The sequence below is a fragment of the Macaca fascicularis genome, chromosome 8 (assembly GCF_037993035.2).
Source record: "Macaca fascicularis isolate 582-1 chromosome 8, T2T-MFA8v1.1".
In the NCBI taxonomy this organism is placed as follows: domain Eukaryota; kingdom Metazoa; phylum Chordata; class Mammalia; order Primates; family Cercopithecidae; genus Macaca; species Macaca fascicularis.
Genome location: NC_088382.1, coordinates 42,379,520 through 42,395,139, shown reverse-complemented (window position 1 = coordinate 42,395,139; position 15,620 = coordinate 42,379,520). Strand labels below are relative to the sequence as shown.

Sequence of the window (15,620 nt, the reverse complement as noted above, 5' to 3'; positions counted from 1 at the left end):
TGTGTTTCAAACTCCATTTTTTAATTTTTTAATTGTAATCTCACAACAGATTACCATTTTTATTTTTATTTTTATTTTTAATTTCTGAGGTACACATGCAGGATGTGCAGGTTTGTTACATAGGTAAATGTGTGCCATGATGCTTTGCTGCACCTATCAACCCATCACCTGGGTGTTAAGCCCAGCATGCATTAGCTATTTTTGCTAATGCTCTCCCTCCCTCTACCCTACCCCCTGCCAGGCCCCAGTATGTGTTGTTCACCTCCCTATGTTCATGTGTTCTCATTGTTCAGCTCCCACTTATAAGTGAGAATATGCAGTATTTGGTTTTCTATTCCTGTGTTAGTTTGCTGAGGATAATGGTTTCCAGCTCCATACGTGTCCCTGCAGAGGACTGTTCTTTTTATGGCTGCATAGTATTCCATGGTGTATATGTACCACGTTTGCTTTATCCAGTCTGTCATCGATGGGCACTTGGGTTGATACCATCCATTTTTCTTTATAAGAAGAAGATCCAAAAACCTCTTGCCATGTTTGGCACATCTCCAAACCAGGTGATATAACTGGGTTTTTTTTTGTTGTTTTTTGTTTTAGATAATCCCACTTTAAAACAAGATATTTAGTTGATTACTTCAGGTATGACTGTCAGGAGCAAATTATCTTTTCCCCGAAGAACAGCCATGGAAAGGGAATCACTGTCAAGAGCTTCAAGAACATCAGTTGTAGTAGTAATAGGTTTCCCATTTATCTTGACAATTACATCATGGTCTCTCAATCCAGAGCTGAGAGAGAGAAAAAAAAAGAGAACCATGAAACTACAAGAAGAATTTTACTTATCCCCATCTATAATATCTCTGTCTTAATGGCACTATTTTGCTGGCATTAAGCATACAAACCAGAAATAGCCTCAATCCTTCCAAATCATAAAGCTATTCTAAAATATGCTGCAAAAACATCCCTAGAGGACAACTGTCCTCTAGACAGTTTACCTTTACCTTTATAAAATTAATTTCCTATCAGAATCATGTGAGAAGTTTACTCCTCCCATTTTTTGGAATTGGTTTGGAAGGGGGAGTTTAGCTTTTAATTTCTCTCAGTCCCTGACCTCTGTGAACTTCAAACATACTCCCAGCTTCAGCAGCCAAAGTGAAAAGCCCAAGTGCTATGTTTTCTCCCAGACACTTAAACTCGGCTCAGTTTGATTCTGGCAGCCCACTCACTTGCCCATCTTCCCCCGCCACCCGCCCCCCATCCCCACCCCCACCCCGCTGCCTGGCTCACCAGCTTATGGAGCTGGGAAGGATGCTGAGCTGCATTATAGAAATTCTGCTTCCAGTAAATCAAAAACCCGCCAACCTTCTGAGTCTAAATATTTCAAGCTCTGGCTCTAGGCTCCTTTTCCCCAAAGTTGTGACTTTATTGCCTTCAACTTAATTGCTTCACATAGACTATATATTCTAGAAGCAAAAACCAGCTCCAAATACAAAACACTACAATACAGAAATAGCCATGCCAGTGATTTGGTAAAAATAGGCTGAAAAAGGAACAGCAAATGACTCCAGGAGACACCATTTGATAGAAATGGGAAGCTCAAGGAAGAATGATAATGTGGTTTGATCAAGATATGTGGAGTTTAAAAAGAAGTAGTTTAATGCAAGAGGATGTGAAGAGATGCTTAAGTATAAAACTAAAATCAAGAAATAATCTTAGAACAAGGACAGTTTAGGTGGATGACTTAGGACCAGTAAGTACAAAGAAAGAACTTATAGAGAACTTAATTCATACTAGTCCTGTGATTCAGAAAAGAGAAAAAGAAACCCACAAATTATTACTAATAACCTATGCACCAAATATGAGGAACTATGGCTCAGATAGGACAAATGACCTTTTTCTGTGTCATGCAACTTGTGAGAGGGATTTCATCCTGGGTCTTTCAAACTTGGGAACCCATCTTCTTGCCACTAAATCACTCTGCCTCTCAGAAACAAAAAAGCAACCACCAAAGCAGGATAATAGAAGGGTTCAGCCAGGGCCCACATCCCTGCTCTCTGCTCTCTGATTTACTGCATTCTACAAGTTAATGAACCTCTTTGTACCACAGCTGCTTCCTCTGTAAAATAATACCTATATCACAAAATGTTGGGAGCACAAACAGGTGTATAAAATACTTCAAATAGGCCAGGAGCAGTGGCTCACACCTGTAATCCCAGCACTTTGGGAGGCCCAGGCGTGTGGATTGCCTGAGGGTAGGAGTTCGAGACCAGCCTGGCCAACATGGTGAAATCTCGTCTCTATTAAAGGTACAATCATTAGCTAGGTGTGTAATCCCAGCTACTTGGGAGACTGAGGCAGAAGAATCGCTTGAACCCAGGAGGTGGAGGTTGCAGTGAGCACGCCATTGCACTCCAGCTGGGGCAACAAAAGCAAAACTCAGTCTCAAAAAAAATAAAAATAAAAATAAAACACTTCAAATAGTGCCTGAGATATAGTAAAAGTTTTGTAAGTGCCAGATAATGGTGTAATTATCATTATTATTAGGTATAAGTTGGTGAAAGCCAGAAAGAACAGATTTGTTTGAGACAGCCTCTCACTCTGTTACCCAGGCTGGAGTACAGTGGTACAATCATGGCTCACTGCAGCCTCAAACTCCTGGGCTCACGTGATCCTCCTGCCTCAGCCTCCCAAGTATTTGGGACTACAGGCACCTGCCACCACACCCAGCTGATTTTGTTTATTTTGTTTATTTATTTTTAGAAACTATGTTGCTCAGGCTGGTCTCGAACTCCCGGTTTCAAATGATCCTCCCACATCATGGTATGAGCCACCATGCCCAGTCCTGATTTCTGTTCATCAGCAACTTCCGGCACTAATTTTCACATTTTAACATACATGTGAATCACCTGGGCATCTTGTTAAACATGCAGATTCCGATTCAGTGGATCAAAGGTGGGACCTATGATTCTGCCTTTCCAACAAGCCCTGCTGAGCTAATGACGCTGGTCTGCAGACCACATTCTGAGTAGCAAGGACTTAGCCGAAAGAAATAGCTTTGGTCTCGAACCAGAACTTAAAAATAAGGAGGTGGGGGAAGAGTGGAGCAGAGCAGGAATGAGGAAAGTCCAGAAAAGCCAGAGATATGCCAAATTTAGTAACATGAGACCTATGACTGCTATGCTGAACAGTGCCCTCTGATTTCACCAGAGGGAAAGCCCCAGTGAAAGTGGTGCCATAATCTAAACAGATTACTGAGCTCTTGAAAAATAAAAACAATGAGAAGGGATAATAAAGAAGTACAGACCAGGCGCGGTGGCTCACGGCTATAATCCCAGCACTTTGGGAGGCCAAGACAGGCGGATCACAAGGTCAAGAGATCCAGACCATCCTGGCCGAAAACACCGAAAACCCATCTCTACTAAAAATACAAAAATTAGCCGGGCATGGTGGCGCGCGCCTGTAGTCCCACTACTCGGGAGGCTGAGGCAGGAGAATCGCTTGAACCCAGGAGGCAGAGGTTGCAGTGAGCCGAGATCACGCCATTGCAGTCCAGCATGGGGACAGAGCGAGACTCTGTCTCAAAAAAAAAAAAAAAAAAGAAGAAGAAGAAGTACAACAGAGAAGCCCAGGAGAATGATATTTGTAGGACAAGGCACCTCTTCCCTCAGTACTTAGTATTAAATGTTTTGAAACAACAGTGAAATCAGCTGGAGAACCTTCTTTTGGAAGCTGTTCTAGCCTTTGCTTTATTACACAGGTCTTAGTGCTGGCCTCTGATATTGTCATTCAGGATTCAAATAAAAACGTAGGTTTTGTGGGGTTTTGCTATAGTTTTTTTTTTTTTTTTTCTTTTTTTTGCTTGTTTGTTTGAGACAGGGTCTCACTCTCTTGCCCAGGCTGGAGTGCAGTGGCACGAGCACAGCTCATTACAGCCCAGACTTCAGATGATCCTCCCATCTCAACCTCCCCAAGTAACTGGGACCACAGGCGCAAGCCACCGTGCCTGGCTAATTTTTTTTTTAATGGCGTCTCGCTTTATTGCCCAGGCTGGAGTACAAGGGCGTGATTCCAGCTCACTGCAACCTCTGCTGCCCAGGTTCAAGTAATCCTCCGACCTCAGCCTCCCAAGTAGCTGGGATTACAGGCATGGAACACTACACCCAGCTAATTTTTATATTTTTTAAGTAGGGATGGGGTTTCACCAAGTTTGCCAGGTTGGTCTCAAAATCCTGACCTCAAGTGATCTGCCCACCTTGGCCTCCCAAAGTGCTGGGATTACAGGCCTGAGTCACGGCACCTGGCCTAATTTTTATTTTTTGTAGAGACAGAGCTTCACCATGTTCCCCAGGCTGGTCTCGAACTCCCAGGCTCAAGCAATCCTCCCACGTCAGTCTCCCCAAGTGCTAGGATTACAGGGGTGAGCCAACATGCCCAGCCAAAAAATTTGTTTTAAAATACCTAAAATATGGCTGGGCGCGGTGGCTCATGCCTGTAATCTCAGCACTTTGGGAGGCCAAGGTAGGTGGATCACCTGAGGTCAGGAGTTCGAGACCAGCCTGGCCAATATGGTGAAACTCTGACTCTAATAAAAATACAAAAATTAGCTGGGCGTGGTGGCAGGCACCTGTAAAGGCAGCTACTTGGGAGGCTGAGGCAGGAGAATCTCATGAACCCAGGAGGCGGAGTTTGCAGTGAGCCAAGATTTCGCCATTGCACTCCAGCCTGGGTGACAAGAGTGAAACTCCATCTCAAAAAAAAAAAAACCTAAAATATATACTCAAACCTTTAACACTTTAAATTCTTCCCATTCTTAATAATAACTATTAATGGGCCAGGCATAGTGGCTCACACCTGTAATCCTAGTACTTGGGGAGGCCAAGGTGGGTGGATCACTTGAGGTCAGCAGTTCAAGACCAGCCTGGCCAACACGGTGAAACCCTGTCTCTACTAAAAATACAACAATTAACCAAGCATGGTGGCCGGTGCCTGTAATCCCAGCTACTCGGGAGGCTGAGGCAGGAGAATCGCTTGAACCTGGGAGGTGGAGGTTGCAGTGAGCCAAGATCGTACCGTTGCACTCCAGCCTGGGCAACAAGAGTGAGACTCCATCTCAAAAGGAAAAAAAAAAAACTATTAATGAATAGTTACTAATACCTAATAGGTGTTAATCACTTAATAGTTATTAAGTAATAACTATTAATATTGAAAGGGTAGATTTGGGAATTCCTAGCCAAATTAATTTAAACTTATGCTATTAATTCATAACATGAACTCTTCTTAGACTATAGAGAACCACCTCCCTCCCAAAATACAAAAAAAGCCTTTATAAGTACCCAAGTACCACTGTTGTCCTATAGACAACAGTGCAAGCCACATATGTAATTTTAAATTTTCATGTAGCCACATTTTAAAAAATTTTTAAACAGATGAATTTAATTTACTAATATATCTTATTTAACACAATATATCCAAAATATTATCATTATAACGTGATATTTTTTAAATAGTTATTTTACACTCTGTTTCCTATGTCTTTGAAATCCACTTGAAATAACACACACCCCAATATACTACTACACAATGATAATATCTTTATTTTATTTTTTTTTTTTTGAGGCAGAATCTTGGTCTGTTGCCCAGACTGGAGTACAGTGGTGTGATCTCAGCTCACTGCAACCTCTGCCTCCCATGTCCAAGCGATTCTCCTGCCTCAGCCTCCCAAGTAGCTGCAGTTACAGGCGCACCCACTAATTTTTGTATTTTTAGTAGAGACAGTTTCACTATGTTGGCCAGGCTTGTCTCAAACTCCCGACCTCAGGTGATCCGCCTACCTTGGCCTCCCAAAGTGTTGGGATTACAGGCATGAGCCACTGTGCCTGACCTGGGGTTTTTTATTTAAATTAAACTTAATTTAATTCAAAATTCAGTTCCTCAGTCACGCCAGCCACATTTCATGTGTTCAGTACATGCTACATGTAGGTAGTGGCCACTGTATTGGACAGATCAAGTCTGGATCTCCCATGTGTTTTACCATGGCACACATCTAGTAAAAGCAAAGGTAGATGACAAAGGCCTTCACTTCACTTACCTTTGAGCAGCTGTTCCTTCCACCACTTTACATACATAAACCCCAGAACTCACATCGGGGAAATCTGGATAATGTATTTTCAATTCTTTACTAAGGCTAAGAGAAGTGAGAAGATTAGAAAACAATGAATTAGTCTTCTGAGCCCTGGTAAAAGCCTGAGACTCTTAGTAGGTACTCTGTTCTGCTCTAGGCTCACAAAGGCCAGGGAAGATTCCATCAAGCTAATCACAGTCATTCTCTTGGTTCGGGCTGAGCCTCTATCCCAAAGCCTAGAACCACTGGACATTATAAAATACAGCCACAATGAAATAAACTATGTATAGTTAGTGCTGACACAGGCAGAGGCAGATACATACGCTGAGACAGATAGGGCCTAGGGTCACAAGAGTACCTGGCTGTGGTCCAAGTAGCTCAGCTTTTCTGTTAAGACTGTGCAGCTATGGTTTTTGCCTCTGAAAAACAACCCAGACATATTCAAACACATGCTTACGGCATAGTGAGGGGCAGCATTTGCAGACCCAGATATTTCTTATTTGAAAACACCATTCCTGGAAAGGAAAGTTATGATGTGTTACAACAAAACCTCTTTCCTGTTACCGCAGCTTAACAGACACCCATGTCCCAGGATCTCTTTGCCATCATAGCTATCCTTTTAGGTTACCTGGATGAAACACAGGCTTCAGAGAACCTTTGTCATTAGCACTTTTACACTCCTCCCACCCACCTCCTGCCTCCAGCCCCTGGGTTTCATTTCCACATTAGCTCAATCCAAATATTTCTGGGTACAACTCATGCTTGGTTTGTGCCTAGTCCCCCAAACAGTGCTGCTCAAATCACCATTATAGGAGCTGCGTACAAGTGAGTGACCCAGTAGTCTACAGGATTCAAATGGCTGTCTCTGGGCCAGGCGTGGTGGCTCACACCTGTAATCCCAGCATTTTGGGAGGCCGAGGCAGGCGGATCACTGGAGGTCAGGAGTTCAAGACCAGCTTGGCCAACATAGTGAAACCCCATCTCTACTAAAAATACAAAAATTAGCTGGGTGTGGCAGTGGGTGCCTGTAGTCCCAGCTACTCGGGAGGCTGAGGCAGGAGAATTGCTTGAACCCAGGAGGCAGAGGTTGCAGTAAACCAAGATGGCGCCACTGCACTCCAACCTGGATGACAGGCAAAATTCTGTCTCAAACACAAAAACAAAAAAATTGCTGTCACCACAAAAGATTGAATGTTCCTGAAAAGCACGAGGAAACAAACAAAAACATCCCAACTTGCTTTACCTGTCAACTGGCGCTTATGGTATTCTTCCAAGAACGGCCTAACTCGATCTGAAGGAATTGCAAAGGAGATTCCTTCAGTCACTCTCAATGAATTGACGCCAACCACATCACCATCCTGGCAAGGGAGGGGACATCATTCAGTCATGAAGTTTTGCAGACTGACGAGTGCAAGACCAGAACATACAGAGGAAGGAGTGAAGCTAGTTACTTAGGGTAAGAAAACCGGGCAGAGAGGAACTTTGTACTTCTTCAAAAGAGAGCAACGGATGTTCCTTTATAGGGCAAAGGGCAACTGCACATGCACAGAAGTTACCTTTTTTTCATGGCCAAAGGATCAAGGATGCTGAGGATTTTTTAAAATCTTGAGCTCGGCCGGGCGCGGTGGCTCACGCCTGTAATCCCAGCACTTTGGGAGGCCGAGATTGGCGGATCATGAGGTCAAGAGACCGAGACCATCCTGGCTAACACGGTGAAACCCCGTCTCTACTAAAAAAATACAAAAAGCTAGCCGGGCGTGGCAGCGAGCGCCTGTAGTCCCAGCTACTTGGGAGGCTGAGGCAGGAGAATGGCGTGAACCCGGGAGGCGGAGCTTGCAGTGAGCTGAGATCCGGCCACTGCACTCCAGCCTGGGCGACAGAGCGAGACTCCGTCTCAAAAAAAATAAATAAATAAAATAAATAAATAAATAAAATAAAATCTTGAGCTCATGGCCGAGCACAGTGGCTCACGCCTGTAATCCCAGCACTTTAGGAGGCCAAGGCGGGCAGATCACGAGGTCAGGACATCGAGACCATCCTGGCTAACACGTTAAAACCCCGTCTCTACTAAAAATATAAAAAATTAGCCAGGCATGGTGGCAGGAAAATGGTGTGAACCCGGGAGGCGGAGCTTGCAGTGAGCCGAGATCGCGCCAATGCACTCCAGCCTGGGCGACAGAGCAAGACTCCATCCCAAAAAAAAAAAAAAATTATTGAGCTCATTTTTTTCGTTTAGTAAGTTACATTGACTTTAAAAGTGAGCCACAGTTTGTGTTTGGACAAAGGTAGGACAAGGAGCATTTGCCTTTTTATTATTTAACCAAAACTAAAAATAAACATGGAAAAGGTAAAAAGCTGTGGGATTGTCAGCAACACTGCACTGAAACTATTCAGAAGAATTAGCAAAATTGATCTTAGGGAACAAAGCTTTGCTAAGCTAAAGGTAGGAGGTAGAAAGTATTTTCCTCTTTATGCACCTCATCTTCCTGTAGCCTTTTAGGTAATGGGAAAGGATAGAAAAGAGATTTCTTTGTTCTTTTCTTTTTTTTTTTTCTTTTTGAGATGGAGTCTCGCTGTGTTGCCCAAGCTGTGTTGCACTGGTGCAATCTTGACTCATTGCAACCTCTGCATCCTGGGTTCAAGCGATTCTCCTGCCTCAGCCTCCCAAGTAGCTGGGATTACAGGCGCATGCCACCATGCCCAGCTAATTTTTCTTTTTTTTTTTTTTTTTGTGTATTTTAGGTAGAGATGGGTTTTCACCATGTTGGACAGACTGGTTTTGAATTCCTGACCTCAGGTGATCCACCCGCTTCAGCCTCCCAAAGTGCTAGGATTACAGCAGTGAGCCACTGTACCCAGCCAGAAAAGAGATTTCTGATTGTGTTAAACTACAGATTGTAATTCAGTAGGTCTGGGGTATGGCCTGAAATTCTGCATTTCATCCCTGCTCTAGTAAACTCATTGTCTAATGGAGAAGGCAGGAACAAAACAAACAAAAATGACATGCAATGCTATGAGTGAAAAAAAAAAAAAACAATCATTTTGCATAAAATTCATTCTAAAAGCAAATGTAATATTTAAACAGGAACCAAAAGCAATCAGTGCAAAGGGACTGAGAAAGGATGATCGCATGCTATATGTCAAACAGTACTGCACTCTTTCAGGTGTTCACATGTATTTGAGCAACTAGAAAACCTGGCATTTCCACTAGAGACATGGAATACAATTTAAGAACATATGACACAGCAATGTATTTGGGAGGCCAAGGCAGGCGGCTCACTTAAAGTCAGGAGTGCTGGTTGTGGCTTTTCTCTCATCTATAAGCAGGTCAAGAGGTCAAGACTAAAAACCTGGACAGATGACGTTATGTAATTAGCATTTTTAAATGAGAGACAGTTCTTCATATGCAGCATCAGGGGGTCTTCAAGGATCTACATTTCATAGCAAAGCTGGTCATTCGGCATAAACCTGGGTTTAATATCCAGGGCTTTTGGCACAGTGTGGTGGCTCATGCCTATAATCCTAACATCTTGGGAGGCCGAGGCAGGAGGATCACTTGAACTCAGGGGTTCGAGACCAGCCTGGCCAACATAGTGAGACATTATCTCTATTAAATAAATAAATAAATAAAATCCAGGGCTTTTGGTAACTAGCCAATGAAAACAGAAAGCATGGGGAAGAGAGAAATTTCAAAGGAAGCCAGAGCTAGAACCCCAGTGTTCTCAGTGGGATGAGATCACACACCAGGATAACAAGCTTGAATTTTTTCTAACTATTGATTTAAGGTCCAAGAACAGAAAAGCACCATTCCACAGCTCTCTACACAAGAGTGGCACCCGAGTCTGCATCATGGAAAATGTAAAGTCCTTTTTTGTTTTTGTTTTTGTAGATACGGTGTCTTGCTGTGTTGCCCAGGCTAGTCTCAAACTCCTGGCCCCAGGCAATCATCCCAGATGTGCTGGGATTAGAGGCTTGAGCCACCACCCCTGACCTGGAATTAATAAAGTCTTTGAAAGTTAAGAGGAAACATGAAGCAACAAGGAAAGTGATCACTTACCAAGTTCACCAGAGGACCACCAGAATTCCCAGGCTAAAAGCGGAATTTGAAAAAGACATCAGTGAAGCCAATGAATACATGCTCCCTTGTCCTTTATACACAGCTCCCAAAACAGTTTACCAAAAGCAGCCCACTCTAGTAAGCTCCTATTCCCCTCTGGCTGGCAAAATTGTGCCCCTATCATCACCAATACCAAAGTAAGTGTAGGTAAAGAACTATAGCAGTGGGACCACCACCTTCTTCTTCTTTTTTTTTTTTTTTTTTTTTTTTTTGAGACGGAGTCTTACTCTGTTGCCCAGGCTGGAATGCAATGGCACAATCTCGACTCACTGCAACCTCTGCCTCCCAGTTCAAGTGATTCTCCTGCCTCAGCCTGTTGAGTAGGTGGGATTACAGGTACCCGCCACCACACCCGGCTAATTTTTGTATTTTTAGTAGAGACGGGGTTTCACCATGTTGGCCAGACTGGTCTCGAACTCCTGACCTCATGATCCGCCCACCTTGGCCTCCCAAAGTGCTGGGATTACAGGTGAGAGCCACCACGCCCAGTCAAGGGACCACCACCTTCTTACAGGAAAGGTGACCTCCACAACAGACCACCCAATAGCATGGATGCCAGTGATCACATTGAACAGGACAGACTCTAACAAAGTGGCATTCCATTCCTCCCTCAGCAATTTAACCAAACCTGGACATTCCCAAAAGGCCAAAGTTCACTCTGACATATTCTTCTCACTGAACTGCCAATATTGTGTGATCCGAGGATAGGCCTCCTGTGTCAGCAATCCCCAAACTTTTTGGCACAGGGATCGGCTTTGTGGAAGACGATTCTTCCACAAAGAGGGATGGTTTGGGATGAAACTGCTCCACCTCAGATCGTCAGGCATGAGTTAGATTCCCATAAGGAACATGCAACCTAGATCCCTTGCATGTGCAGTTCACAATGGGTTTGCACTCCTATGAGAATCTAATGCCGCCGCTGATCTGACAGGAGGTGGAACTCGGGCGGTCATTCTCACTCGCCCGTGGCTCACCGCCTGCTGTGCGGCCCAGTTCCTAACAGGCCATGGACCTGTACTGGTCCACAGCCCACGGGTTGGGCACCTCTGTCCTAAGTGACTTACATTAATTGCGGCATCAATCTGGACGTAGTCTATATCTGAATCCTTCATCCCCAGTTCTTTGCCCTTTCGCTGTTTGGTGCTGACAATTCCTGCAGTAGCTGTGTTCTGCAGAGAAACTGGGCTGCCCAGAGCCACCACAAACTCTCCGGCCCGAAGGTCAGAGGATCTTCCCAGCATCAGTACAGGAAGGTCAGCCTGCACGTGCCCAGAGAGGCATGAGGAGGACAGAAAGGGCAAAGAACAAATCAAGATCAGAAGTGACCAATGTGTGTGTCTAACACATATATGATGCTGTCTCCATCACCTTGGCCCTTACCACCTGAGAAGCACCCACTCACACAGCTTCTATGACTGCCTTCTACTTCTTCCTCAAAGTCCAACTACCGTGAAGCTCTCAATTGTTAAGATGACTAGGACCATTTCTAAGATCTAAAACAATTACTTTATAGAAATTACTATTAGTAAACAGCCAGTGAAGTCACTGATGAACATAAACTGACATTAGCAATTTACACAGCACCATTCCAGCTCGAAGCTTAACAGTCAAAGTGAATAAGCCACAAACAGAAAGAAGATCACCCAGGGTGACACTTCTCACACTGTAATGTGCGTGCAAATCACCTCGGGATGTTATGTTAATGCAGATTCTGAGTCAGCACATCTGTCTGGGTAAAGGGTGAGACTGAATTTCTAAAAAGCTCTCAAACACCATGTCAATATATCTGATGTGCACACCATGAGTACTATGTGTAGTAAGGACTTCAAAGTATTCCTTAGCAACTTTGAGTCCATTGCAGTAATTTCTGATATCCTAAGACAAATAGAGGAATAATTTTCCCTGAAGCAGCATTTGTTGAAGAAGGAGTTGAAGGAGGGGAGAAAAAAAAAAAAAAAAAAAAAAAAAAGACTGCTTGATAGTTAATAGAAACAGTTAGAGGCCAAGCGCAGTGGCTCACACCTGTAATCCTAGCACTTTGAGAGGCCGAGGCAGGCAGATCACTTGAAGTCAGGAGTTTGAGACCAGCCTGACCAACATGGTAAAACCCAGTCTCTACTAAAAGTACAAAAATTAGCCGGGCATGGTGGCAGGCGCCTGTAATCCCAGCTATTCAGGAGACTGAGGCAGGAGAATCGCTTGAACCCAGGAGGCAGAGGTTGCAGTGAGCTGAGACTGAGCCACTGCACTCCAGCATGGGCGACAGAGGGAAACTGTTTCAAAAAGAAAGAAGAAAGAAAAGAAAAGAGAAGAAAAGAAAAGAGAAAAGAAAAGGTAAGGGATATATAGAAAGGCACTGAAGCAAATAAGAAGGAGTAAAGAACAGAAAGAAACCAGAGAAAAGCATATATTTGACAGAAAAGATGTGGTGTGAGAGTGTAGTGGGGCAGAAAATACCAGCAAATAGATAAAAATCTCCAAATATGCAGACTCTGACTCAGCCCTGAAATACTCACATTCGGTTCAATCTTAATCACCGCAAGATCCAATTTAAGGTCAATATCCTTGACAACGGCTTCATAACGGGCCCCATTCTGGAGCACCACCTCAATCCACTGCTGGTTCCTGACAACGTGGGCATTGGTAATAATGAGCCCATCCTCAGACACTATGAACCCAGAGCCACTGTACACAGGAACAGGCATCCTGCCGTGAAGTAACCTGTCTCCACAAGACAATAGTATAGACAGAGGGCAAGAAAGTTAGGGGATACAGCCATATCATCTGAGAGTCACGGGAACCTCACTCTTATTAAACATACCTCCATCACAGTTTTCTTTTCTTTATTTCTTTTTTCTTTTTTTGAGACAGAATCTCGTTCTGTTGCCCAGGCTGGAGTGCAGTGGTACAATCTCGGCTCACTGCAACCACCTCCCGGGTTCAAGCAATTTTCCTGCCTCAGCCTCCCGAGTAGCTGAGACTACAGGCATGCACCACCATGCCTGACTAATTTTTGTATTTTTCGTAGAGACAGGGTTTCACCATGTTGGCCAGGCTGGTCTCGAACGCCTGACCTCAGGTGATACACACGCCTCGGCCTTCCAAAGTGCTGGGATTACAGGCGTGAGCCACCATGCCCAGACTTCCATCACAGTTTTCTCAGACATTTCACTTTTCCCTGGCTATGCGTAAATTTTCTCCATGTATCAATGGACTTGGCACCCACAGGGCCCCAGCCATCTCTTGTGAGCATGGTTGAGAGCTGGCTCCAGCTCTCCTTTTCCAGGGACACTGCCTCTTCAGAGTTGGTTAGTGTAGCAGCCCATGGGTTCTCTGCTGCGAAAAGGCTGAACCCAATCCTAATACTAGAGGCAAAAGTAAGAGCCTCGTACCACAGTGTCAAGGACCCAGGCAGGAGAGAATCAAAGGGCTCTGATTCTGGCTTAGTTTCCACCACCAACTGGCCTCGTAACATAGGACAAATTAACCCTGCTCTCTGGGTCTGGATTTCCTTGCCTCCAAAGTGGGGGCTGAGCAAGATCACAACCAAAATGCCTACTAAGCTGGATGTGGTGGCTCACACCCGTAATCCCAGCACCTTGGGAGGCTAAGGTGGCAGATCGTTTGGGTCCAAGAGTTTGAGACCAGCCTGGGCAATACAAAAATACCTTGTCTCTCCAAAAAATACAAATATTAGCTGGGTGTGGTGGCACCTGCCTATAGTCCCAGTTACTCCAGAGGCTGAGGTGGGAGGATTACTTGAGCCTGGTAGATGGAGCTGCAGTGAGCCATGATCTGTCATTGCATTTCAGCCTTGGCGACAGAGCAAGACCTTGTCTCAAAAAAAGAAAAGAAAATGCCTACTAGCTCTTACATCTGACCTTAAATTTTGTCTGTGGCAGGACGGAGAAAAAGCACCAGCCACCTAAGTGGGCAGGGGGAGCTCGGATTTGGAAGTTATCCTTGTGCCTCTGCTCTTTGGTTAAATGACCTTGAACAGGTTATTCAACCTCTTTATGTCTCAGTTTCCTCACTGGTGTTTTAGGATTAAATGACGCTTGCGAAGGGTCTGGAGTAGGTAGGCACGCAGAAACCATTAGCTGGGACAGTGGAGGTCTTCCTCCTCCTCCTTTACCTGCCCCACAGCTGCATGTGAACCACCGATGGCGCCACCTTCTCCACCACCGCGGCGATGAAGTTGTAATTCCTCCTGAGCGGGCCTGCCCTTCTGCTCCCTATGAAGAAATACTGGGTCAAGAGTACGCCTCGAGCGAACCAGACCTGCTATCCTAGTTGGGAAAATGTTAAAGGCAAGTCAGTGTTCAAAAGGTGCATGGTGAGGGAGAATCCACGTAGCAGAAGGTAAAGAGCCCCTGTTATGGAGGAAAGGAAATCAGGAACAGAGAGGGGTCGAATCCAGGAGGCAAATGACGCAGGAGGACCCCGCGCGAACTATGCGATCTCAGTGAGGTCTTGTTCCTTTACGCTCCTCCAGAGTTAGAAAGTGTCCCCAGGGTGCGCGCCCCCCGCGGCTCACCTGTATCCCCGCAGTCCCCCCACTGCACAGGCACGGCCGAGATATTGCCCAGGCGGCGCGCGGCCCGGTTTTCGGTCCGGAGCGCACACAGGCTAGGGTAGGTGCGCCTGTCGCTGCCGCACACGGCCACTCCCTTCGTCGGGCAACCGCAGGTGCTGGGGAGCCCGGGGCGCAGCGGCTTGAGGCACTGCAGCCCCGGGGCGCACGGCTGTCCCTGCGCCCCGCCGCAGACTTGACCCTCGGCCGCGGGGCAGACGCGGCAACAGCGGCACAGGTCGAGCACCGGCGTGGTCCCCAGCGAGCAGGTGGGCAGCGCGGGGCAGCGCGTGGGCTGGCAGACCGCGGGGCAGGCCAGCTGGGTATGTAGTCTCTCAGCCCCGGCCCAGAGGACCGGCACCAGGAGCAACAGCAGCCCTGGCAGGAGGCATCGTCCCAGCCCCGCGGGCCGCAGCTGAGGTCTAATCATCCTGCTCCTTCCTTCCTCGCTTCCACTCTTCAGTGACTTCACTCTGGACCTGCAAACGCTCCTAAATGAGAGACACTTTCTCCCGGCCATGGCGCCGCCTCCGCCGGCCCCCAAACTTTAAGGGGCAGAGCCTGGCATACCTCTCCACATACACACCCGTACATCCCCTACCACCCGCCCCTGTCCGCTCCCCGGAGCCAGGTTCTCCCCCAGGCAATGAGGGGAAGGTCTCTAGCCCTACCCGGAGGAGGAACCTACCTCCTGAAATCCCTAAAACAGACAATGGGGGCAGACTGATCGCGGTACTTATATGACAGTGCAAGCGGAGCAATGCCGAGGTTGTGAGTTCGATCCTCACCTGGAGCACTTTTAATATTTATATAGG

General features: G+C 45.9%; 1 protein-coding gene across 1 annotated transcript; it reads right to left on the bottom strand.

The window, feature by feature from the left end:
* Window positions 1-56: 56 nt before the first annotated feature.
* On the bottom strand, window positions 57-15,275 carry HTRA4 (HtrA serine peptidase 4). The gene is made up of 9 exons (XM_005563125.5): window positions 14,770-15,275; window positions 14,368-14,467; window positions 12,749-12,953; window positions 11,297-11,491; window positions 10,173-10,205; window positions 7,359-7,473; window positions 6,573-6,630; window positions 6,083-6,178; window positions 57-782 (listed from the first exon to the last, which is right to left on the bottom strand). The coding sequence occupies exons 1-9, from the start codon at window positions 15,233-15,235 to the stop codon at window positions 620-622; spliced, it is 1,431 nt and encodes a 476-aa protein (XP_005563182.4). The 5' UTR covers window positions 15,236-15,275; the 3' UTR covers window positions 57-619.
* Window positions 15,276-15,620: the final 345 nt, after the last annotated feature.

Excerpts from the sequence above, each read along its gene's own strand:
- HTRA4 (XM_005563125.5), bottom strand. The coding sequence starts at position 15,235 with ATGATTAGACCTCAGCTGCGGCCCGCGGGGCTGGGACGATGCCTCCTG. Across the intron at positions 7,474-10,172 it reads GTGGTCCTCTGGTGAACTTG|GATGGTGATGTGGTTGGCGT; the intron begins GTAAGTGATCAC and ends CTCCCTTGCCAG. Across the intron at positions 6,179-6,572 it reads ATGCTGCCCCTCACTATGCC|CCTTAGTAAAGAATTGAAAA; the intron begins GTAAGCATGTGT and ends CACTTCTCTTAG.